This window comes from Mixophyes fleayi, chromosome 6 (assembly GCF_038048845.1).
Source record: "Mixophyes fleayi isolate aMixFle1 chromosome 6, aMixFle1.hap1, whole genome shotgun sequence".
Taxonomy (NCBI): domain Eukaryota; kingdom Metazoa; phylum Chordata; class Amphibia; order Anura; family Limnodynastidae; genus Mixophyes; species Mixophyes fleayi.
The window spans coordinates 156,947,810-156,974,832 of NC_134407.1; the positions used below are offsets into that span (position 1 = coordinate 156,947,810).

The 27,023-nt window shown below is 41.1% G+C and overlaps 1 protein-coding gene across 2 annotated transcripts in view; it reads left to right on the top strand.

The window, feature by feature from the left end:
• ASIC2 (acid sensing ion channel subunit 2) overlaps positions 1–27,023 on the top strand; it is a 648,661-nt gene that overhangs the window by 436,341 nt on the left and 185,297 nt on the right. For both annotated transcript variants that reach the window (XM_075176874.1, XM_075176873.1), the window contains exon 2: positions 12,354–12,504. In XM_075176874.1, the coding sequence (XP_075032975.1) occupies positions 12,354–12,504 (151 nt within the window). The remainder of the gene's footprint in view (positions 1–12,353; positions 12,505–27,023) is intronic.

Genomic DNA, 27,023 nt, shown 5'->3' on the forward strand with positions numbered 1-27,023 from the left:
CGGTGCCATTTCATAAACAGACACAGACATGATAGCAGTATTCTTGGCAGTCTCCAGTGCAGTTGGCTTGCATCATAGCTAAAATAGAAAGAGGAGGGGTGGCAGCTCACACTGAAACAGGAGGGAAGGCAGCGCTCTTCTTATCAGTCTCCAGTGACATTGCTCTGTGCCATTGCTCATACAGAAACAGGAGGTGTGGTAGTTTTCTTATCAGTCTCCAGTGACATAGATGTGTGCCATTGCTCATACAAAAACAGGAGTGCTGGTAGTGTTCTTCTTATCAGTCTCTAGTGACATAGCTGTGTGCCATTGCTCATACAGAAACATGAGGGGTGGTAGTGTTCTTATAAGTCTCCAGTGACATTGCTCTGTGCCATTGCTCATACAGAAACAGGAGGGGTGGAAGTGTTCTTATAAGTCTCCAGTGACATTGCTGTGTGCCATTGCTCATACAGAAACAGGAGGGGTGACAGTCTTCTTGTCACTCTCCAGTCTCCAGTCACATTATTCTTGTTACTCTCCAGTCTTAGTGCCATTGGGCACACAAACAGTGGTAGCAGTGTTCATGTCACTCTCCAGTCACATCGTTCTTGTCACTCTCCAGTTTCAGTGCCGTTGCTCACACAGAAACAGGGGTAGCAGTGTTCTTGTCACTCTCCATTCTCCAGTCACATTGTTCTTGTCACTCTCCAGTCTTAGTGCCGTTGCTCACACAGTAAAGTTGCTCACTTTGTCCTTGACAAAGTCTAATAGGATAAAACATGTCAGATAGAGGCTATATTAAAGTATTTTGGTTCACTCAGGCTTCCGTATCTACAGGAAGTATTGTGCATTCCACTTGCTTTTCAGGAACCTCCAGGAAGAGAAACATCTCTTGTTGAGAGATTGACGCCTCACAAACATTCACCAAGGCAGAATAAACAATACCATTTTATGTGTCTCATATCATTTTTTAATGTGTGCATAGATTTAGATACCAAGTATTCCGTGCGCAAATATTTGTGATTTGTTAAGTCAGGGAAACAAAAATGTAAAAAAACACCTCTCTAATAAAGGTGAAAGTTTACTGTAGAAAAATATAAAATTGCCATCATGCCATTCTACCCAAAATATTAACAAATATACCAGCATGAGCTAGCTACCTTCTCTCAGCTAGATCCCAGTACCTGCAATCTACACTGTCATCATCCTCACCCTCATCCTCACCCTTATCAGTGTGTACATCATCATCATACAATACTAATTCATCCCCACTGAAATCCACTATTACAGAAGTCTCTGGACTTTGATGTAATTGCCAGTAATGGCCTTCCTCGTGGAATTTGCGGTTCATTTTACGCCAGAGATGTCACGATTTTTCGGCAATTCTTTTAGACCAGACCAAATGTCAAAATGTTGTGCTGGCTCATCTGCATCACCACTGGGAGTCTTGGGAAAACTAAGCTTTTTCCTAGCAGCACTTGCCAAAGAAACTGAGGTAGGAGACGTTGTCGTGTCATGTACCATTTGAGCTGTTACCTTGCTGACCAGGAGCTCATTGCTTCTCTTGAGATCTGGGACTGTTGGAAAGAAAGAGAAGACATAGCTCTTAAACCTAGGGTCATGCACAGTTGCCAAAATGTAGTGATCCGATTTCAAGATATTGATAACTCTTGAATCCTGGCGAATAAAGTAATTGATCTACAAGGCCGGCATAGTTAGCGGAAGTGCTTTGTTTCATCTCCTCCTTCAATTTTTCTAGCTGTTTTCCAAAATTTTAATTAGGGGAATCACTTTACTCAAGTCAACAGTGTCTGAACTCACTTCACAGGTGACTATTTAGACCGGTTTCAGCATCTTGCTGTCACGATCTGCCTGCAGCATACTGCTTTGCATGGCAGCTCCTAACCTGGACTATCAGACTTTACTATTTTGTGTTCATTTTGTGTCTTAGCAGCAGTACCTCTGCTCACCAGAGGTGCTGCTATTGTGCCTGTTGTGCTCCTAGTACCTTAGGAGTTAACACTGTTCACTAATTATTCCATGCACCTGGGTGTGTTCTCATTTCCCTTTATATACCTGTCACTCCCAACACACATAGCTGGTTATTGATGTCATATCCTGTGGTTACACCATGTAATTCTTCCGCCTGCATTGTTCCGGTGATTCTACTGCATTAGGATCTCATCATTCATTCTGCTGATCTGTTTCATATGTGAACCTGGGACTTACCTGTGCATTTCCCTGTATATGCTGCCTGGAATCTTCCCTCACCTTTCATTTACCTGCAACTGCTGAATATCTGGTATTTCTGCAAACTTATGATTTCATCACCTGTTTATATTTGCCATCAATAAACATTGTTTGTTTCTTCACCTATTCATGGTTCTTTAGCTGTATTTCTACGTTGTATCGTGACACTTGCACAACACAGAAAGTATTCTCCACTGAGCTGGACTAAAGTATATTCCCCTCAAATTCTATTCTTCTTGCAGCTGCTGCAATATCCTACTTGCTGTTGCAGAATGTCGAAAGTGACCCAAAATATTTTGGGACACAAACAGCATCTCCTGCATGTCACTATTATTTTTTAAAAAGCTCTGTAGCACCAAGTTGATTTTGTAAGCAAAACAGGGAATGTGATCAAAATTCTCCCCACTGTAATGCTCTCACAATATTGGTGGCGTTATCAGAAATGACATATCCTCAGGCGGTTCCAAACAGGATAAGCCATGTTGCAATGACATCTCTTAGTTTTCAAACATGTCAGCGGTATGCCTCTTAGTGTAGCCGATGATACACAGAGTAGCCTGCCTCTGAATCTAGCGTTGTTGGGTACATGCTGCTGTTCCTGCTGCTGAAGTCGATTCACCAACCTAGTGGGCTGTCACAATCATATAATCATTAGTTTGTAGTCCAATAATTGCATTTTATTGAACCTTCAGGTAGAGTTGAAGAATTGCTTTTCTAGTAAAAGGGTGTCATGATGGTAATGGGGACACAAGACACTGGCACTCCTTGTCACTGAAGTGATTGATTTGTTAAACTGTGCACATCCTTTTTAAGATCTAACTTAAGGGTGGGTGGGAAGGCCCAAGGACAATTCCATCTTGCACCACTTTTCTTTCCTGACACTGTTGTGTGGCACTGGCAATGTTTACTAGACCTGATATAAACTGCTGTGTGTTTGTGCCATTGCTCTAACCCATACTTGCCAAATGTGTGACTCTGTGCCCCAGGAGATTCTAGAGGACAGGTCATGTGATGGTAAAGGAGAGGGCCTGGTTACGTCTTTACATCCCCATAGCTCTGCCCCCACTATAAAATGGCGAAATTCACAGCATTGAACAGCGGAGGGCAGGGCTTAATGACATGATTAAGCCCCGCCCTCAATATTTAAAGGCAAGAATTTCGACATTTTTTAGGATCATGGAGGTTTGCCTACTCTTTTGGGAGTCCGGGAGGACTCCCCAAAATTCGGGAGTCTCTTGGAAATATCGGTAGATTAGACAAGCATGCTCTAACCAACCTCTTGCTGCAGTCTTACAGTTCATTGACAGCACTGTTAGCTTAGCTGCCTTAAGCCCATTGTTTTGTGGGGGTCCAAACAAACCAAGCACTTCAGACACAAAAGTGGCACTCATTGCAGCTGAAGTGCTTGGTTTATTTCTGTGTGAGTTTGCTAAAACTTTTTAACATACGGGTGGATGGATGGGAGGGCCCAAGGACAATTCCAGCTTGCACCACATTTCTTTTCTGCCACTGCTGTGTGGCAATGTTTCCTAGATGTGCTATGAACTGCCGTGTTTGTGTCGTTGCTCTGTCACTTAGCATCCAACCAGCTCGCTGCAGTCTTTGTCCGAAAGTGGATGGAAATAATATTGTGACCTGTGAGGTGTTCAAAATTGACTGGAAACCACTGGAAATTAGTGTTATTGAGGTTAATAATAATGTAGGAACAATAAAAGAGCAAAATTATGTGATGTTAGCACATTTCAGCAATTTTTCTAAAAAATACAAATTCAAAACCAAAACACGGAAGAGCGGTTCTGTCAAAATCAAAGCCAAAACACAGGGGTCAGTGAACATCTCTTCTTTTCATTTGTCCTGTTCTCTCCTTATTCAATCTTATGTCATTCCCTTTGGCTTATCCTCCTATGTCAGTCCCTCACTCTCCCTGATCTCTTATCAATATACATACACAGGGGGAGAGGGGGGTTACAGATACTCAGATCTCTCTCTAGGCCAGACATACTGACGAAAATGTAAAACTATTGAATGGCCATTTATGTAATAACATAAACATTTCTTACTGGCTCACCTATGTAGCCCATCTTTGTGGTGCAGTATACTTTGTAGGCTATTTCAGAACAGTATTTGTAATGTTGGCTATATAAGTAATATTTAAAGATTATGTTTATACATAGCATATATTCTGATGGAAGGCAAAGTTCTCTAACAAACTATTAACAGGAATGGAGTTCCATATTGTCCCTAATGAGATCCCACATTTTATTAATAGTTCTTACAATATATTAATGACACCCACCAACCCCACATTGCATGAATACTAACTCACACATTTTAAACTGCTCTGGTGACTCACACACATGCATTTACTTCATGGCTCATCTAGCTGCCTCCTTGTGTTGGGTCTGCTGCTTTGCAGTGCAGTCTAGGCTTCCTGTTCAGAGAGGAAGGTAGTGTAAGCGTTCCCTTCCCCTTCAAGCAAGATCCATGCATTATGCAATGCTTGGTACCAAGCGCTGTCTACCACGGAAATTTACAAGCTATAAAAGTGGGGTGCAGCCTATAGGGGTTCAATGGTCTCCCTATCATTCAAATAGGCAAGAAGTGTAAGAATGCCCTGACGCTCCACCACTGAAATAATATAAAAACAATGTTTATAAAGTAATCGGACCGTAGGTCTTTATTAATGTAATAGCAAATAGTAACAGAGTGGTATGAATTACTCTGGCCAGAGTTTACATCTCATGATACCAGCTAATTAATGACCACAAAAAAAAAAACAATAAAACAATTATTATGTAATCTGTAAAAGGATCTTGTCTCATGTGCTGTAAAACACAGTCCAGTATAATTTCTAGTAGTATATACAAATGCCGTGACCACTTCAATAACTGTACATCTATCCCGAATACTAGGTAAAAATAGGCACAGTATAATAGTCTCCAGTCCCAATAAAGAAATGTGGGTAACTTGCTATTGATGATAGATACAGTATGATGTGTCCTTGTAGTAGTGGTCCGTATGTCCCAAAAGTCCCCTGGATTGGAATCGGAGAGAATGGAGAGGTGTAGAAGTGGAAGGAGCTGCTATCGAAAATGTCCAGCTGGCGCATGCGCAGCTTGTATAGAGGCTCCCAGTTGTTTCCTTCCCCGTTCGCGGCTTATGACGTCCCACGTAGCGGGCGAATGGTCCGTTCTTGCAGCCTCGGGTTCAATGGAGCTGGGTAGAGCACGATAATGATGTTCCTATGAGATGGTTATCAATAAATAAGAATAACCCAACGCATTTCACCTCTATTAAAGATGCTTCCTCGCGGATAAATGTATTGTTGGCAGCCATACAGCAGGGAAATTAATTCTGTAGCTTTTGACTGCCAATTCCAAAGTATGCTTACCTCAGTTATCCCAGGTGACAGGGAGGGCGTGGGAGGGTTTATAGGCCCACACAGAAGAGCAGTAATTCAACCATGGGCCGCACATACAATAAGGTGGCTAATCCGGTATTTGACCAGCCACGAGGAAGCATGCTTATGCAGGGGCCGGCCCTGATAATCACAGGCAACACAAATCAGGGCCTTGCGTATCCGACTGCCCAACCATCCCCATTTTTAAAATAAAGCTACAAAAGGAAAAAAAGAAAAGATTACTGCATGGCCACATGGCATGAGGGGCGCTGCATGCCTTCCGTGAAAATCGGTGAGGCCTATGGCCGCCCTATCCCTCCATGTAAGAATGTAAGTAATTTAGCGTAGGCAGCTGCTCAAAACGTAAATGCAATGTACACTAGGGGTACCATCACAATGTGGGTGTATAGCATTCTGATTGGAGGACCTCTCATTACCTCATGCCACGTGTTAGTAAGGGGTTAGATGGACCTGTTATTATAATTCTGGAAATAGGTTCTTCTTATAATATATTATGCAGAAAAACCTTAAGCACTAAGGATTTCTATCAGGTGCTAGAAATTATAGGATCATGTTTTAGATTCTAATTATATATGTCTCCCGAGACAAACATGCTAATCAAAGGAAATAACATTAAAATAAATAAAAAAACACAAATCCAATAAAGGCACCTCAGTGACAAGAGCAGCTCCTAATTGCAGATCATTGTGTGATAATCCAATTGTTTCATTAAAGGAGAAAAGAGAAAAGAAAAGGAGCGCATATAGTGTCCCTGAAAGGTAGCTTCAATCCACCACCCGGATTGCAACAATCAGTTTTATAAAAAAAATCTATAGATTTATTTATCAATAAACCTAAAATAACATCAATAGACATAAAAATCATACATAAACATAAAAATGTAGTCAAGGAAAAAGTTCTGCAGCTGTATCTCTGTTTCTGTTTCTGAATGTCAGCCATATATCCGTATTGATGATTATTATTATTATTATTATTAATTTTTATTTATAGGGCGCCACTAGGTGTCCGTAGCGCCATACAGGGACAAACAAAGTTACAATACAAGGTGAGACAGCACAGTATAGTAAACAATAAGCACAGTAACTCGGTGAGCTCAAAGCACAGCTAGAGGGGCGGGGGAGGGGAGAGGGGAAGGGTCCTGCATACGGCTGAGCCCGAGAGGGAGGGCCCGGATGACAGGGAAACCCCCAGAGGGGAGAGGAAGGAGCGAGAGGGGAGGGGGGGGGGAAGAGGGTCCTCGAGGAGGAGGGCTAGGTAGCTGGAGAGCCGAGTTAAGAGTGGTGAGGACAGGAGGAGAGATGATGGATATTTCAACTATCTCCATACATTGTATTAATTTCTTGAAATTTATATTATCAATCCACACAACTTTGTTCATTTTCTATGGTTCAAGAAAGATGACATATATTATGAGAGAAAGCACACCTGAGATTATCTGTTTCGTATTGATATCAGGCTATAATGGTTTTAGATGTATGCACCATCGGATCTTCAGCTTGCATACTTTATATATTTCTATATATCCTTATATCTGCAGGTGACATTTTTCTTCAACTACATTTTTATGTATGATTTTTATGTCTATTGCTGTTATTGATATTATTGACGAATAAATCTATATATTTGTCCCCCTTCCTGAGTTGATTTTGTAGTTAATTGTATATGCTGGGGCAGCTTGCAGAGAGTACTGTGTGTCCATCATAGAAGGAAAGGAGGAGAGTGACAGGTTGGCTATAGGTAGGTAGGAGACACTGCTACCCAAGGCTGCCTGCAGCCAGGGTTTTCTGACATCCTAGGTAGTGGCAGATGCTATCAATCAATAGATGGGCAATTAGTTGTGTTTAATGGAGGGAACCTTGTAGTAAATATTACTAAACGGCCTAGGATCTCTGGGTTTAAAGGCACTGTGTTACTTATTGACTGTGATAAATTAGTAACACCATAATATTGTTTGTCAGAGATAGTATTTGTTAAGTATTTATTTCTAATAAATATATTTTTTTTATATTTTCTTATTTAAAGTGTTTTTTTTTTTTTATTATTTTGGGGACCTAGAAAATCAAGTTATATCCAAATACTTAATGATTTGGGAGCTTTTGCAAACTCTATGTATTTTGTAAATGTTGCAAGATGCCTTTTTAAATTGGATCAACTTGTAGTTTACACTTAGTGACCCTATAATGTCTATAAATGAAAATCAGGGGCAAGTGGGACTAATCGTTGTCAAGATTCAGACTACAGTACGCTGGCAATCCCTGTGCACAATAGCTATTGTAATAATCATTTTATGAGAATGTCTACATAACTGACTACATGATTTCTTTACTTGTTAAAACAAATTTTTAGTGCTTCCTAAGTCATTACCAGGCAGAATTCCTCTAAAACTAACATGACAATAAATGTGATTGTCAATTTTAGAGCCATTTAAAGAGGCGTCTTTAAGTAAAAGGATTTTAAAAGAATATCTGCAAATGTTACGGTTTAGCAAAGCACCTCAGTGTGCTGCAGAATTCTCATGGGGTGCTAATAGATTTTGTTTTTTACTCACCATATCAATCTTACATTTTTTATCCTTTGCTTTATTACTCGTACTTAGAATTTGCAGATTATCAGGTTCTGATTATTTAGTGATCTGCAGAATATTGCCCTGTTCCAACAACTCTGTTTTGAGAAAAAGATTCCTAGGTCTGAAATTGGGAACACCTCCAAATATGTGCAGCCGTTCTGCGTTCTGCATGGAGCACCTCACTTAACCAATGTCTGGACAGCTCTGTCCATCATTAGAAGCAAAAATGTGATTTACAATTTAGAGTTCATTTAGAGTTGGGTGCATTTTTTGTAGTGAACATGCGCACCAGAAATGCCTATGCATGTGTTTGTATTCATTTTTTAGTGTGTTCATTTCTTGCTTACACTCCTTACGCCTGGAGAGGAAGAATGGGGCAGGGAAGCAATGTGGATGCATAGGCTGAGTACAACAAGGGAATGTTAATGTAATTGCTATATAATTAGACACATCTGCAGATACGCCTGTCAGGAGGTAAAACTCTTGCTCAACCTCTGGAGCAAAGATGTGCAGTGGAAAAATAAATAAATAGCAAATTATTTAAATAAAGTGTCATTCCCACTGAATGTTCGATTCCTCAGCTTAATTAGATGGGCTTTTGTTTTGGCGATTCTGTATATTTTGCTCATGTTTGATATGTTAAAAATAATCTAATTTGCATGGTTTTCTTGCACATACTATGTATGATTTTAGCTGAACATATTTTTTTCATTATGTTACTCAGTGCTTGAAATGGCAATTAAAGCAAAGACCCCTATATCTTTCCTCAACATATTAACAAAATATGCCAAGGGCAAGCCCAGGGTTAGAGCCTGATGGAACCTGAGAATATCAATAGGGTTTGAAGGATAACTGCAGCTCAGGACATATCCATCCTGTATGACAAAGTGGTTCACAGTATTCATAAACCTATGTGAAGGATGTTTTCATAATACTAATATTGTAAAATCAATAAAATCCCACTACCAGTGAAGAGCATGGAAATGTTTTTTTTCTCTGCTTAATTAATTTAGGGGTCTATTCATTAAAATCATTAAACTGAGAAAACAGCAGTTTTCTCCATAAAATGGTCATCACACAATTTATGAAGTGCTTATGGCAGGAGACATCTTTGATTTCTCCTGCTATAACCTATTTAACATTTCTTAATGCAGTCCCCATTTATTGATAAGTTCTGCAGTTCACCAAGCTTTGAAAAACTTTGCTTTTCGCAGAAAGGAAACGCCATCTCAGAATGGCATTAGTTATCCTTTTCTGTGGGATTCATGCAGGAGAGGGTTGGCGAATTTTAGCCCTGGGGGCAAGACTCCACTCAGCAGCCTGTTAGGAACATTTTAAAGGAAAAAAATGCAGGTGGCCCAATGACCCAGCCCCTGGATTCATGGCTTCATTTGATCCCTCATCCATGGAAGTGCTATGCGCATGCTTATAGCACTTTCTCTATTCACCGCCAGACTGGCAGCGTTAGGACTGTTTACAGAGCAGCCCCGGCGTGTTCAATTACAGTGGTGCATCATTACACATCACTTCAATTTGCAGTGATGCATAATGATTGTCGCTGCACTGTTTTAATAAATAGACCTTTTATTGAGCCTGCGCTCTATTACCTTTAATACGGTAATTTTAACACAGATCTCTGCTCTCGGCTCCCTGAGCCGCGAGCAAAGATCAGTGTTAAAGATTACCGTACTAAGGGTAATAATGCGCATTATTACTGTAATAACGGTAATAAAGTGCAGGCCGCAGTTTCCTGAATTAAATAAAATGTGTGCAATATATTTGAGATATTGGGTACAATGCTAAAACATGTTCTGTCAAATCCTAGTTAGTCACTGAATCCATCTCTGTAAGCTACCGATCATGAAGTACTGTGGAATAGTTGTGGCAAGTGGTAGCCTGCCAAATGCTTTCCTATAATTATCCTCAATGGGCAGCTCTCTTCCCTATCTGCTCTCAGAGCTTGACTTTGAACATGCTTGGTGACATTGCCAATGATAAATCTAAGGAGAGAGCTCTTTAATTGGACCTTCTATGTATAAGATAAAGAGAGGAGGTGTCCGCAGTGGTTAAATTCCCAGGTTTATTGTTCCACCTCACGAAATATCCTCTCATTCTCTGTCACAATTTCTCTTAACTTTTTATTGTTGGAACTACATATCCAGTCTCTGCTGCAATAAAAAGAGCCCAGCAGATACCGGATGTCTTATCCTTTATAAATCAGGCCAGTCCCAGAGTAATTTAGGAAGAAAGCGTTATCACAGAGGAGAAGGAGATGAGGTGAATGGGACCCAAAGGAGTTTTCTTATGTCTCTCTGTGTATTCTGTGTAAAATGTCATTGGTAATAAAAAGCAATCGTATATTTTCTGCTGCTGAGTAGCAGAGAATGGAGATGGAAATTAGAAAACCTCAGTAGCAAAATGTGTTTCAGGGGCACCAACTGGCAGAAAACCAATTGGTCCATCTAGTTTGCGCTTGTAAGGGCATAAATAAACAATTTATATCTATAGCTTACATTCACATTACTCTCCTATTGATGTACCTCACAGGTGACAGGCTGCTCCTAGTGTTTGGTATTAGTGTCCATTAGCAATGCCAGAATTGATGTCAATATAGCTTTTATAACTGTATTAATTTGGGTATCATTGTTTAGGAAAAATTTGATGCTGGGCTGGCTATCGATGATGGTGTACAGGCGCAAGTTGGCATGTGGCAATCTCGCTGTATAACATGTTTAACAAATATATCTATAACTTCTGTTTTTGCTTTAATAAATATCAAGGTTACAAAGAGAATAAGAATGGGTAGTGAGCACTGTATGTTATGTTCAGAATAAGATAAATTATATTGTACATTCTTGAAAATAGGGACATTGTATATACAGTATGTGACCATCCATTCCAAGGGTTGACCCAAACCATAAATATGGTACTATCCTGGTAAACTCAGATGGTTGGCAACTGTGAGGTTTTCCAGCCAAATTAAAAGTTCTCCCATCTTCATAACCCTCCATAAAGGCCTGCGCAATAATTATTATTATTATCTTTAATTTATACACAATGCATATGCTAAGTGCTCTGCTCTCATTGTACATAGAAATGATGCACTGGGCATGCAGATCTGTGCTGCCATATAGCTTTCCCGTCTGTCTAATATGCTGTAGTGTGGCAGTATAATGGCTTTTAAATAATAGCACAGAACAGTCTATTAGAGAAACTGGAGAACTGAGAAGAAATGCCAATACACAAACCAATCAGATTGCTTACAGGCAGCGCAGCACAGAGAAGTTTATGCTAACTGTTCACACACTGCTAGAGTAGAGGGTCATGTGAGTATAAAAAAATAAAAATATCATTTTAATTGGGGGATTAGAAGAGTAAAGTGACTGGATAATTTATACACTTGGCTGGAGAACACCTTTTATGAAATGGGTGCTAGCTACTTTCAAACTTCTAAACAGGCTACTCAATTTAGTAGTAGGAATGGTGAGAAAAGATTGGTCTCCTGATGCTCTTAGGTGTTGCATTGCATTGTGGGAAGCCACATGGTGCTTCGGTAGACAGGTTCTTAGAATCACCAGATAGTTAGTGGATCCATCTATCAATAGGATCAGACACATCTTGTCATGTCTGTCTGCCAAGCCCACATGCAATAAGTCCCAAGGCAGGCTGACAATGAAATAAAGTCTTTACCAATCCCCTCCTGCCTAAGACACAAGATAGGTCCTTGGCCAACATGACAGCCTCTGGCTCAGAGTCCACCTGTGACTGGGCCACCTAGAGATTGAGATAATTCTGCCCAGATAACCCCGTTTCTCTGCATTGTTGCATCTACCAGTAACATTACACCAGGGGTTCTAAATGTGGATTTTATAAAAGTGAAATAGATCAAAATAAACTAATTTTTTTATCATGTGAATCATATACTAAACAAAATAATTGTGACTAAACAAAAAGTGTAAGAAAGAGCTTCTATTGCGAAATGATTGTGGATTCATGGATTAGCCTGATGGAAGGAACATAAGTAGAGGATAATTGTGTCATAGATTGCACTACATGCTTGCAGTTATCTTATGAGTGTATTGGATTTAGTACAATTAATTATTAAACCATGGTCTCTCTACTTTTCCATTCCAGGTGTTCACAAAATATGGGAAATGTTACATGTTTAATTCGGGACATGATGGTCGACCTCTGCTCACCACTGTAAAAGGAGGGACCGGAAATGGACTAGAAATCATGCTGGACATCCAGCAGGATGAATACCTTCCCATCTGGGGTGAGACGGGTAAGTTCCTGGTTATATGTGATGATACAAAACAACCATGAGAAATATGTTTTTGTATCAAGGACTTACTGTAGCCCAACAGATGTGCTAGTATTTAGATGTTGCTTCTAAGGAAACAATACACAGCAACGTTATTAAAAATGTATTCCAAACAGCTTTCTTTTGTGTAAACTTTGTTAATTAAATTAGCATGAAATATGTAAAGGAAATCACATAAAGTCAACCTGTAGCAGAGGTTAGACAGACACTGAACTGAGTTTATATTCATGAGAACACAATCAATGAGTTCACAATGAACTAGTAAGATTATAGAGGCTTAAATGAGGCCAATTTGTGCTTCAGGAAGTAATCAGTTTCTAGTGAATTGGTAAGCTGTATTCCCACGTGTATTGTTTCAACCCATATTGTGCAGGCAGCAGGTGTGCTGCTTGCTAAATATTACCACACAATTTACATTTTACATTTGTTAGTCAATAAACCCATATGGTAATAACTATAATCTGCTATATTATTGTGGAAATGAGTGTGAAGTAGCACTTTTCTCAATAAAATAATATGCTAATAGCAATCTAGAAGATATTCATTTTAATCAGCCTAGTGCCAGTTAGACTAATCATCATCATCATCATCATTTATTGATATAGCGCCAGCAAATTCCATAGCGCTTTACAATTGGGGACAAACACAGTAATGTACACTACTGGGTAATACAGACAAAGAGGTACGAAGGCTCTGCTCCCAAGCTTACAATCTATGGGACAAAGTGAGTTGGGTATATAAGGTTAAGTTTAATTATTGCATTTTGGTCCAGCACAATTGCAATGATAAACGTGATTTGGATGGTATATAATCCAGTCACATAGCAATGTTGGTCCGGGGATCTAAATAAGTCCCAATATATGAAATTTAGGGAGCAAAATAACCCCGACAACCATAGTCACTGAACTACTTCTCGTCTGCATCCTAGATAGAACAGTCAAGTGTTTGTTAGGTGAGCGACTGGTTAAAAGCTGGGACTGAATCGATTCGCACCTCTAATCGCGAGTAATTATTCTCTATATAAATTACGCTAATTGTGTACATTTGCTGTTTTCGTCAGATACACTGTGCCCAGCCCGGAGGAATGCTGCACATGTGCTCTAGCGGAGCATAGGTGTGTGAATCTTACCAAGTTGTTACAAACACATTAATATACATCAATTCATAGATTCTAACTTGGAACGGATCTGAAGATATGTGCGCTGATGACTTCTGCTACACAAGACACTGCAGTAAAAATTCGTAAAAATGCACAGGAAAAAAAAACAACTATTGAATTAATGTCACCTGTGAATAATGACAAAACAGTTCAAAACAAAAAAAAAATGTTTTTATTCTTCATGAAATACATTTATTAGGACAATCTTAATGTCTACTGAAAATAAAATACATTTTTACAGTTGCTTCTGATTGCAATCATATGTCATAGCATGCATACAAGACTGCATTACTAGTAATCAGGGCTAAGGCTAGCCCTGTGGCTGGAGCAAGAGATACAACAGAAAAACAAGTAACTTTGAGATGGCCAAAATTGATTCGGACATTGCTGCGTGCGCTCAAGTTTGGCACGCCCTTGCTGTACATTGACTACAGACGAACGCTCCTTCCCCATCCCATTCCACATATGCATTAGACATATTCGGCTCCCGAATTTCGGGGAGTCCTTCCAGACTGCGGGAAGAGTAGTCCTCCCGGGTCCTAAAAAATGCTGAAATTCATGGAATTGAATATCGGGGGTGGGGCTTAATAACGTCATTAAGAACCTCCCTCCGCTATTCATCGCAGTGAATTTCAGGATTTTATAGTGGGGGGCGGCATTATGGTGACGCATAGACATCACCACGCCCCCTCCTACCCCTATCACATGACCATCCTCCAGGATCTGCCGGAGGACAGAGTCACAAAGTCGGCAAGTATGTTTTGCAGTGTCTTCTGTAGTAGAGCAGATCAGACCTACACCTGAATTCATCAGCGCACGTATCTTCCAATGTGCTCCTTGCTGAATTGGGTAGTGCACGGAGCCGATTTATGTGCGTTTTCAACAAACGCTCGTTGCTCTCAGAATGTGTGCCTTGATGAATCATTCCCTAGTTGCCTGCTCAAAGATTTAGAGATTGAAAACAGCCTGTCTGCCAGGACTTTACATATAAACAATTTAAAAATGAATCATTGACATTCTGCTTTATATTGATGCTGTGTTTAAAATGCCCCTTTTCATTTGTGCAAAGCAGAGAAGTTATTTTAAAGGACCTCCTTTTGCTAATTTGGCTCTGGAAAATGTCACCACTCACGTTATCAGCAGCTCCCTCTCTAAAATAGAAGCCCCCTGGTGGTTTATATTACAGGGAACAAGCTATGTAGAGATGGTTGTTGAGATACCTGTTGTGCATGAAAAATGGTGTGCTCTCTGGCCTGGCATAACATCAAGGCCTTTCTATTTGTCCTTGGGATTAACATGTTCAGGCAATACATCACATCTTAGGAACCAGTGATTCCCACTAGCAGCAGCCTGTACTAGCAATTAAGCTGCTTTAAGTTATCTCGCTAATAAGCAGGATGCAACAGTTTTAGAGAGCACTGTACACAAAGCTTAGGGAGACTGGGGAACGTCAAATAAAATGCCTTCAGAGAATGACAAACTGTAAATTGAAGTATGGATTAAAGAATGAGCGTCACGAAAGACTGCCCTCTGGTATAATAGCGCACATATGCAGAGAAATTAAATGTACATCTTGAACATAGGTCAAGTTTTTAAGTGGGATGGGGTGGAATCATTTTTTAAAGGAGGCAAATGGCAATAAATAGAAATAAATCGATTGCGAGCTGAAAGGACTAAATAAACAAACATGACTGCAATAGTATAGAAACACTTAGCAGATGAATAATATACATTTTGAACCAGCATAGCTAGGGTTTGCCCTGAGATGTACAAGAAAAAAAGAAAAACATCTTAAAGAAAACTATAACAGATGTGCCTCTAACTAACTGATGAAAGAAATGGTGCATTAGGTATAAAATACAAATCACGCTCCCTTTCCTTGATCAGAAACTACATAAATTCACTAACAGTAATGGCATGAGTGGGCGGGAATTAGTCCAGTTTCAGTTTTAGAAATCTGTGTGTGTTCTCGTTTGCATTTCAGATAATCAACCACTGCATACATGTGAATTTCCCTTGTTTTAGGCACACTGCTTCCATCATCATCATCATCATCATCCAGTGGTAAATTCAACATACATGATGGCACAACTCTGGTTGTTCTACTAAATATTACTTGGCTGGTTCAGATTGTATATATTAATACAAATATTGTTGTTGGTATATTCTCAAGTGCATTATATCCATTTAAAGGGAACTAAATCTTACTCTTACAGGTTATTTATATTTTCTTTAATGATGAGTGACAAGTAGGCAAACTACGGGAATTGATTTATTAGAGTCTATAAAAATGGACACACCTCCCTATTGGCGAACAAACGCGTCAAGACTATTTTTTTGATCTATCAAACTCCTATTGGAGGCAGTGGGTGTCATAACATTCTATTTGCATTATGTCAGGTGACTTAAAGGAAGGTAAGCAATGTAACACAGCAATGAGAAAGGCAAGTCAGATTCTTATTTACATAGGGAGAGGAGTCAGAAGCAGAATGAAACAAGTAATTATCAACTGTAAAGGTCACTGGTACGACCTGATCTAGAATACTGTGTTCAGTTCTGGAGGCCATATCACTATATCTGTGCTCGTGCAGCACTTTCATCAGAAGGAACAGAAACACGTTAAGGCTTTGATTATAAATGAAAGAACATTCTTTCTAGTAGAACAAGGACGCTATAACATAATGATCTTCATTGCCATATACTCAATACAAGCTTCAGATTCTCTCTTTGCTACTGGTTGGAACTGCACTAGTGAAAATACCAACTCATCTTGGGATTCATAGTTAGAGTGAAACACTCTACCAGACGGCATAATTACCTTCAGAAGTCGAGACTCTTTGCTGGATGCAATATACCAACGGTGGTGAGATTGTTGTATTACATTACTTCAGCCATCAAAACGGTAAACTTTTACAACGATATTTCAAATGAATTCACCTTCATCCTTTGCACTATTGATCCTGGAGGATTGTCTGTAAATTCATAGACTGCCGTTTACACCAAAAAGAATTCAGTTAACATCTTGCATATTATTACGGCATTAATTTGGATCTGACTCTTTATCTCAAATTAATTTTATATGCTTCTTTGTAGAGGATTTATATATTTGGTATGTGTGTTGTCTTTGATGTATTAGTTTTATAATTAAAATTAAATGTTTTAAATTTTATAGCAATGCGACTATTATATTTTGAATTAATTTGATGATTTGTTTACTCACTATTACTGGTTTTCTAGCGCAGTCACATTTGTTTCTATAGTTTTTGAATATAATTAGGATGCTCCACAATCCCTAGTGACAACTGCTGAATCTGGTATAATAGAATTATTTATGTATTTGTTATTTCATTAGCACCTATAGGGAATAATCCCCTGTAGTCAGTGTGGTGTGTGGACGTCTGAATACCTCTTTCACAGCAGGGACATCATAGGAGTTTTTTCTATTTAGATTTTGGCCCTTGTAAGACAAGGTCAAGACAAGGTTATAAGGACAAGACAAGGTTATAAGACAACCCCACTTTAGCCCAAGTCTCACACACTGCTCCCAGTATTTAAAAATTTAGAAAGTTGCACTTCAATGCATACAGGCATTGCCCGTTACAGTTTAGCTATTTATTTCTACCTTTATTATGTGAAGCTTGCTGTTGTCTGTTGGGTAGTATAGGTTTATGTCTTAGTGACAGTTACCTCTATATTTCCCTAGGATTTTCCACCCGGTGTTAGCTCAGTCTCCTTTTAGAGTGATTAGTTAAACACGAGCTGCTCATGCAGGTTTAGTAATAGCAAAGTTCAGATGAGTCAGGTGCAAAACAGAGTAGTGATGTACAAGGTGTTGTTGCATTGTTGTGCAGTGCAATAAGTTTTTGCAGTAATTTCTATCTCAAAATAGAACTCTTTGTTTACATTCGTCTTCAGTCCAGTGCGATTTTAGAGTCATACTTGCCAACTTTACGTTGGCCATGTCCAGGAGTTCCTGGAGGGCAGGAGGGGTGTATGGGCGGAGGGGCGGTGCTTTGAGAATTGCATAATTTTGGCCCTGCCCCCATTAACGCAATGTCTATTTTGGGTCATTTTACAGTTGTGAAAAGACCCAAACAGGCACTTAGGTCGGGGTCAATATGACGCCATTTATGAAGTTCCGCCCCCTCTGTCCATATATGCCCGGCTCTAATCTGCAGATGCGGGAGAATTGCCAGCTCCACCTACCCGGAATTCGCTAGTCTCCCGGACATTCTTGGAGAGTTGGCATGTATGATTTCAGTTGCACATTACACTAAAACAAATATTTACAGCTCCAGTCTTGTCCACCACAGATATAGTGGAATAGCAGTTATATGGTTACAGCATAGTTACCAACTTTCTTCAGCTCTCTTCCGGGAGCCTGCCAGTGGAGGGGGCGTGGCGCCAAAAATCGTGTAATTTTGGCCCCGCCCCCTGTGACATAATGACGCAAACGTGTCATTTGACAGCGGGGGGAGGGCCAAATGCAGCGTTTCACAGGGAATCGCGGCGTTTGGGACCTAATTCTGCCCACTTCACTAGGAAGTGGGGCACTTCCTAGTGAAGTGGGCAGAATTCGAGAGATTGACATACTCACCCGGGAGTTCGGGAGACTCTCGCAAAATGCGGGAGTCTCCCGGACATTCCGGGAGAGTTGGCAAGTATGGGCTACAGCATAGATCCCCTTCTAACTCCTCCAGCCCAATTCCTAAGGATATCTCAAGATGTTACTAAGACTGTTCACTTCTCTCCATTTCTCCTGCACCATTCAATCTTTCTTTCTTTCCCACATCTAGGGCTTAATTCATTAAGAAACTTAGGCAAGAACTTGAGTAAGTTTTCTTACTTAAGTTTTCTGGACAAAACCATGTTACAATGCAAGGAATGTAAATTAGTTTATTATTTTGCACATAAGTTAAAATCTGGCTGTTTTTTCATGTAGCACACAAATACTTGATAGCTTATTTGTACACTGAAATTTGAAGTTGATATTTGTGTGCTACATGCAAAAACAGCCTGTATGTGCAAAATAATAAACTAATTTACACCCTTGCTTTGCAACACGCTTTTGTCCATAAAACTTAAGTAAGAAAACTTACTCAAGTTCTTGCCTAAGTTCCTTAATGAATGAAGCAAAAAAATTAGTAATTTTGCACCTTGGCAAAACCATGTTGCATTGGAGAGGGAAGCAAATTTAAAATGTGATAGCAGATTTCTAGTTGGTGTAGGGCATGTTCTAGATCAACTTTAAATTTCAGTGTACAAATAAAGCAATCAAGTATTTGTATGTTACATGAAAAAACAGCCAGTATTTATCTTATGTGCAAAATAATAAACTAATTTGCACCCCTTGCAATGTAACGTGGTGTCGTCCAGGACAAAACGTACTAATTTTTTTGCTTTACTTTCCTTAATGAATCAGGCCCAATATTCCTATGTGTACTCACAACTGCATTGCACCCCTCCTCTGCGGGCGTGATACTTCAATTGTTTGGGCTTTGACACTTCCTCTCAAATGTACTTTCAGCCCTGCTCAACTCTTCTATTCAGGGTTGATTTCTCCCTTGGGAACGCACACTTTCTTTGCTGTTTTGTCTCCATTCTAGGTAATAATTGTGCTGGAAGAGTTCGAGGGGATATATCTACTGTGATTATATTCTTACTATCCATCTATGCTGGAGGAAACAGAAGCTGCACATTTTTATTTTAGTGTTATTTGCAATTCAAGTATCATGCTGGAGTGAAGAGGAATGTAAATAGAGTTCTACTTTATTATAGAGAAAGCCTGGCGCCTCAACTTATTGTGACTTTTACTATACTACACCACCAATTTACATCACCTGTGTCCATGCACTTAACAGACAATGCTGTAAGACCCACATGAGCCGGGCTGTCTAGTCCCTTATGCCCACGCTCAAGAGCTAGCAAGGGCAGAGGAAAGCACAAGCAAGGAGGGGCATTGCTCACCTATGCATCTCAAGAATGCACGGTGACAAGGGGTTACCTTATTCTATTGCCACACTCGGTAACTCGTAAGTGCATTCTTACTACTCACAGGTCTCCCTGACAGATCAGGTAAGCATCAGTCTGCTGTGTAGTCTGTCCCAAACTCACTCCCAAACTCTCAACAGCCTTTTCTCTCACTCCGAATTCCGGATCTGTTCTTCCAGCAATGTGAAGAAGATGAGAGAGGAGTAGACCCAGCTGCATTGAGCAGTCTTGATCAGGAGGTTGGTGGACTCATGCATGGTGTGTTGTAGTATTAAGCATTTTACTCACACTTGTTGTCACAGACCAGTTAAGTTCTGACCAGACCTGATAGACACAGTAGAAGTAAGGATCAAAGGCCAACGGCTGTCCTAACTAGGCCAAGCTTAGAAATAGTTGCAAATGCAGATACCTGGAACAACTGGGAAAAAAAAATCAGGACCCCCTGCAGACACATGGACCAGATTTGGCTTCCGTCTTGACACCTCTACTGGACCTGGGTTTCCTCTTCACACCTGGGGGAAAATTTATCATCAAATAAGGACCTGATGTACTCTACTTTCAGCTCTGTGCGCACTCATTTTTTCCTTTTTTAAATGTATCATGCTACGAGTTTCTGGTGAGTTTGAAAAGTGGAGATGTTGCCTATAGCAATCAATCAGATTCTAGCTATCATTTTGTAGAAGGCTCCAAATCAATGATAACTAGAATCTGATTGATTGATATAGGCAACATCTCCACTTTTCAAACCCGCCGGAAACACGCATCTTAAAACATTTACCACCTGGGCTGGATTTTTCTTCACAATGGACACCTGTGCAAGATATGGACTCCTACTTACAAGCAGACACCATTGTTCGCAGTGCTGCATCTGCTTCCTCAGTGTCCCCTGCTGATAGGTGGCAGTCCCAATAACGACCGTGCCCCTTTCCTCTTCTGTCGACAACCAAGCTTTCCCTTCTCTGGTGCCAAATATCTTAGCAGTGACAAGCTCTGACATCACGTCTTCCATCTAGCACCTCAGACATGCTGAATAGTGTAGTATCAATGTCCCAGGAAGCCTTGCACTGCCCCAGCCAGTGGTTCTTCCTCCCTTGTCTTTCCACTTCCAGGTTCCAGCCTCCCCGAACAGGTCAGATAATGTGTCTGGGGGTTACACATACAAAATAATTAGAACAAAAAAGATAATGGCATATAAATGTAACAACATTAATATTCTAGCAGTCACATAATAGGTGCTAGGAAGGTAAAATAGACATAAATGATTTGGAAAAATCACTTTATGAAGAGGTCTACGTAGAGCCCTGGTGGTCGAGGTGAAGTTCCAGGTAATACAGGGACAAGAAGCAATGTGGATGAATCCTGAACCTACCACTGGACCCCAGGCTGTCACTGGAGGGGGCCGTGATGTAATGCCTAATGAATTGCATGGCCACCATTTTTGCAGGATGGAAACATTTTGCTCTGAAGCCTGTGGTACTGCTCTTGGCTTCATGTTAAATGCTAGTCACCAATCTATGCAGAAAGTGTTTGTTAGAATGGAATAAGTTGCAAAGTGCGCAATTATGATCTATTGCAGAGCAATAGTCAATCACTGGTAACATTGCTGTTTATTAAATCTACATATGTATATCCTGCCATTGGGATAATTCAAATGAAATAAGCAACCCTACCAAATCTCTCAAAGGGGCTGGTTTATTAAAGGTCAAAAAGCCCTATTGCCAGCGAAAACATGTGTTCTCCGGCAATAGGGCTTTTTATGTTTCACCCTAAACAACAATCGGTTACCACTGATAATACTGATAATGCCCAAAAGGTGGGGGTTACCCCCCTGCCTATTTAACAAGTATACCTCAAGATAATGATAACAAATTAAAATAATTAAAAATGCTTTCTTATTTGAATAAAGTATTTTTAATATGCACAGATTTTACTTTTTTGAATGGCATTGTTTTAATAATTGTTATCACTTTATTTCATGTAAGTAGACGTGCACCAGCTCACACATGAGCACATCTGCAAAGACTGACATTCATGCCCTAATAGTCTAGTATCGCCTACTTTGTTCTACTAAACTCAGATGGCATCTGCTTCATTCTTTTTCTTATTCTAAATACAAAAGCTCTCATCTGAGCTTACATGCAGCAACAATAGCTTTTAAAATTCATCAGCTCATCCTTTGTACTTTATGAAATGGACATATTGGGCTAATGATTATGTGATATCAGAGGTTAATAATATGTTATACAGTATATGCTTCATACTAATTTGAAATTTGATTCCTAGCATTAAATAAGTCTTGCCAGCTATGTAGACCATGTATCAGAAAATTATGCATTAAATTAGTGCTGCACGCAAACTGTGGGCCTCCAGAATTCAATATAAGGATTACATTAGAAAATAATAAACGTTGTATATACAGGCAAAAGCTATATAACTAACGTGCACGGTGGTGAAAAATAGTTATTATTGCAGCATAAAAGTAGTCACTTAGCATATACGCTATGGTAGTTAGACATTTTTTAGGAGCAAATATTTAGTATTGTATTCGGCACTGCCACTTAATTGGCTTCATTTGACATCATAACCCATTGTGCCCCCTTACTGAATCCACATATATTTCCATTGTGCAATGTGGGCCAGTTGGTTGGGCCATGCCTGGGTATCTCCTGCATGGGCAGGCAATATCACAATGGGGTTCAGGAAAAGCATCAGTTCCCCTGCCCCTGTCACTGCTTAGGTAGCAGCCAAGCATGAGGGTAGTGTGGTACAACAGATGGGGCAGATGAGAGGTGGAGATGATGGTAATAGTACTGGATCACTGGAGACTGGTGCGAATTCATAGAAACATAAAAAACAGTGAGTACCACTTGTAGTTTACCAGTTTGAAGGAGTTTATTTATTTCATTTTAATTTAACATGAAGCGATGCAAAAGCTAGATTTGTAACATAGGTTGTTTTTTTCAGAACGAAGAATTAATGTTGAGAAGTGCAGCTTAGATACTGCTGATGCCACTAATGTTACAGCTGTTATCAAACAAGAAAAAATTGATGTTGAATATGGACATATGAAAGAAGGTATATAATAAGGCATTTAAATGAACATGTGCAGGCAACACAATGCTTTCGGCACATACCTGTATCGTTATATTAACAAAAATTAACAAAAATGGCGCCTGTTTTACAGAACCTATGGAGGGTAAGCCCGCTATTGTTGCGATTGTACCAGAGGGACCACAACATAAAATGATCTCGAGCAGTGTGCAAGGTGAACAAATGGGACTATTTTGGTGTTGGATAAAGCCTTTTGTTAACTTTATTACTAGAGATGAGCGGGCTCGGATTTCCGAAATCCGAGCCCATCCGAACAGTGCGGATCCGACGGGATCCGAGCACTGTTCGGGAACTTCCGGGCGCCAAACGGAGCCAAACCGAGGCTATGACATCCAAGTCTCGCGTCGGATCTCGCGAGACTCGGATGTCATAAATTCAGCACTAGCGGCCGCCATCTTCATTCTGGCTGCGATCACTCGTGAGAGAGGTTGCAGTTAGGGAGCTCCTGTCCTTGTTTTAATATTCGTGGTACTTTTGTGCTTTGTCCAGTGCTCTGTTCTGCTGAGTCCAGTGGTGCTTTGTCCAGTGCTCTGTCCTGCTGAGTCCATTGGTGCTGTGTCCTGTGCTTTGTCCTGCTGAGTCCAGTGGTGCTGCCTGTGTCCTGTGCTCTGTCCTGCTGAGTCCAGTGGTGCTGTGTCCTGTGCTCTGTCCTGCTGAGTCCAGTGGTGCTTCCTGTGTCCTGTGCTCTGGCCTACTGAGTCCAGTGGTGCTGCCTGTGTCCTGTGCTCTGTTCTGCTAAAAAAAAAATTGTACAAAAATTATAAAAAAAAAAATGAATTTTTTTTTAAAAAAATTATAAAAAAATTATCCAAAAATAATTGTAAAAAAATATTTTAAAAATATTTTAAAAATACTAGGTACTGCTGTATAACTCCAGTCCAGTGGTACTCTCCTGTGCCGCAGATAATTTGTAAAGGCTTTGCCGAGTGTGTGTGGTTTAGGGGTACGCTCTATTGTGCTGCATATAATGGAGTACAAAAATTTGGAGGATAAAGTTGGGAAAGATCAACACCCACTTCCTCCTCCTAATGCTGAAGCTGCTGCCACTAGTCATGACATAGACGATGAAATGCCATCAACGTCGTCTGGCAAGGGCGATGCCCAATCACCTAGAGGGCATTTAAAATCCAAAAACCCAAAGTTCGCTAAAATTAGCAAAAAAAGAAAATTGAAAACATCTGAGGAGAAACGTAAACTTGCCAATATGCCATTTACGACACGGAGTGGCAAGGAACAGCTTAGGCCCTGGCCGTGTTCAGGACTAGTGGTTCAGCTTCACCCAAGGATCTAAGCCCTCCTCCTCCCCCCCCTCCAAAAAATTTAAAAGAGTTATGCTGTCAGCAACAACACAGCAAACAACTCAGCCTTCTAAACAGATGACATCACAAATCCCCAAGGCGAGTCCAAGGGTGTTGGTGGTTGCGAAGCCTGATCTTCCCATCACTGTATGGGAAGAGGTGACTCCATCCACCATTTGCAGCACACCCTCTGCATATGCTGGAAGGATGACCCACAGTGTAGAACCATATTTTTAATAATCAAGGTGTCAAGGAGCCTATTGATGTAGCTGGCGTTGTGGAGGAACTTGACGAGGAGGATGCTGATGTGGTTATCATAAATGAGCCACCAGGGGGGGAAACAGTTGTTGTCCATGGGATGAAAAAGCCCATCGTCATGCCTGGTCAGAAGACCAAAAAATCCACCTCTTCTGTCTGGAGTTATTTTTATCCGAATCCGGACAACAAATGTATGGCCATATGTAGCTTATGTAAAGCTCAAATAAGCAGGGGTAAAGATCTTGGCCACCTGGGGACATCCTCACTTATACGTCACCTGAAGAACCTTCATAATTCAGTGTTTAGTTCAGGACCTGTGGCTAGGACCATCAGCAGTCCAGGGACACCTAAATCCCTTGGTCCTGTTGGATACATACCACCAACACACTCCTCGTCAACTTCCTCCACGATCTCCATCAGATTTAGTCCTGCAGGCCATGTCACCAGCCAGACAGAGTCCTCTTCACTACGGGATTCATCCGAGGAATCCTGCAGCGATACACCTACTACTGCCACTGCTGCTGTTGCTGCTGGTAGTCTGTCATCTTCCCAGAGGGGAAGTCGTAAGACTGCTACATCTTTCACCAAACAATTGACCGACCAACAGTCATTTGCCATGAGCACCAAGTACGACACTAGTCATCCTTTGGCAAAGCGGATAACTGCGTCAATAACAGCAATGTTGGTGTTAGATGTGCGTCCGGTGTCCGCCATCAGTGGAGTGGGATTTAGACAGTTGATGGAGGTATTGTGTCCCCGGTACCAAATCCCGTCGAGATTCCACTTCACTAGGCAGGCGATACCAAAGATGTACAGAGAAGTAAGAACAAGTGTCCTCAGTGCTCTGGAAAATGCGGTTGTACCCACTGTCCACTTAACCACGGACATGTGGACAAGTGCTTCAGGCCAAACGAAGGACTATATGACTGTGACAGCCCACTGGGTAGATGCATCGCCTCCCGCAGCAACAGCAGCAGCTGCATCAGTAGCAGCATCTCCACAATGGCTGCTCGTGCCAAGGCAGGCAACATTGTGTATCACAGCTTTTAATAAGAGGCACAATGCTGACAACCTCTTAGAGAAACTGAGGGAAATCATCTCACAGTGGCTTACCCCACTTAAACTCTCATGGGGATTTGTGGTATCAGACAACGCCAGTAACATTGTGCGGGCATTGCATATGTGCAATTTCCAGCACGTCCCATGTTTTGCCCACACCGTTAATTTGGTGGTGCAGCATTACCTCAAGAGTGACAGGGGTGTGCAGGAGATGCTTGCGGTGGCCCGCAAAATTGCTGGACACTTTCGGCATTCTGCCAGTGCCTACTGCAGACTCGAGCAACATCAAAAAAGTCTGAACCTGCCCTGCCATCACCTCAAACAAGAGGTTGTGACGCGCTGGAACTCCACCCTCTATATGCTGCAGAGGATGGAGGAGCAGCAAAAGGCCATTCAAGCCTACACAGCCACCTACGACATAGGAAAAGGAGTGGGGATGCGCCTGAGTCAAGCACACTGGAGACTGATTTCCGTGTTGTGCAAGGTTCTGCAGCCGTTTGAATTTGCCACACGAGAAGTCAGTTCCGACACTGCCAGCTTAAGTCAGGTGATTCCCCTGATCAGGCTGTTGCAGAAGCAGCTGGAGAAAGTGAGGAAGGAGCTGGTAAACCATTGCGATTCCACCAAGCATGTAGCTCTTGTGGATGAAGCCCTTCGTACGCTTTGCTAGGATCCGAGGGTGGTCAGTCTTTTAAAGTCAGAGGAATACATTGTGGCCACCGTGCTGGATCCACGGTTTAAAGCGTATGTTGTGTCTCTGTTTCCGGCGAACACAAGTCTACAGCATTGCAAAGACCTGCTGGTCAGGAGATTGTCCTCTGAAGAGGACCGTGACATGCCACCAGCTCCTCCTTCATTTTCTTCCACACCTGTGGCTGCGAGGAAAAAGCTCTGTTTTCCTCAAAGACCCGCTGACGGGGATGCTGATAACATCTGGTCCGGACTGAAGGACCTGCCAACCATTGCAGACATGTCTACTGTCGCTGCATTGGATGCTGTCGCAATTGAAAAAATGGTGGAGGATTATTTTGCTGACACCATCCAAATAGACATGTCAGACAGTCCAAATTGTTACTGGCAGGAAAAAAAGGCAGTTTGAAAGCCCCTGTACAAACTGGCTCTATTTTACCTGAGTTGTCCCCCCTCCAGTGTGTACTCGAAAAGAGTTTTTAGTGCAGCGGGGAACCTGGTCAGTGAGCGGCGAAGGAGGTTGCTTCCTCACAACGTTGAAAAAATCATGTTCATAAAAATGAATTATCAATTCCTCAATCAAGTACAGCACTGCCCTCCAGATAATACAGAGCGACCTGTGGTTGTGGAGTCCAGCGGGGACGAATTGATAATGTGTGAGGATGAGGAAGTACACACTGAAGGGGGCCAGGAATCAGAGGATGAAGATGAGGACGACATCTTGCCTCAGTAGAGCCAGTTTAGTTTGTACAGGGAGAGATGAATAGCTTTTTTGGTGTGGGGGCCCAAACAAACCAATCATTTCAGCCACAGTAGTTTGGTAGGCCCTGTCGCTGAAATGATTGGTTTGTTAAAGTGTGCATGTCCTATTTCAACAACATCAGGGTGGGTGGGAGGGCCCAAGGACAATACCA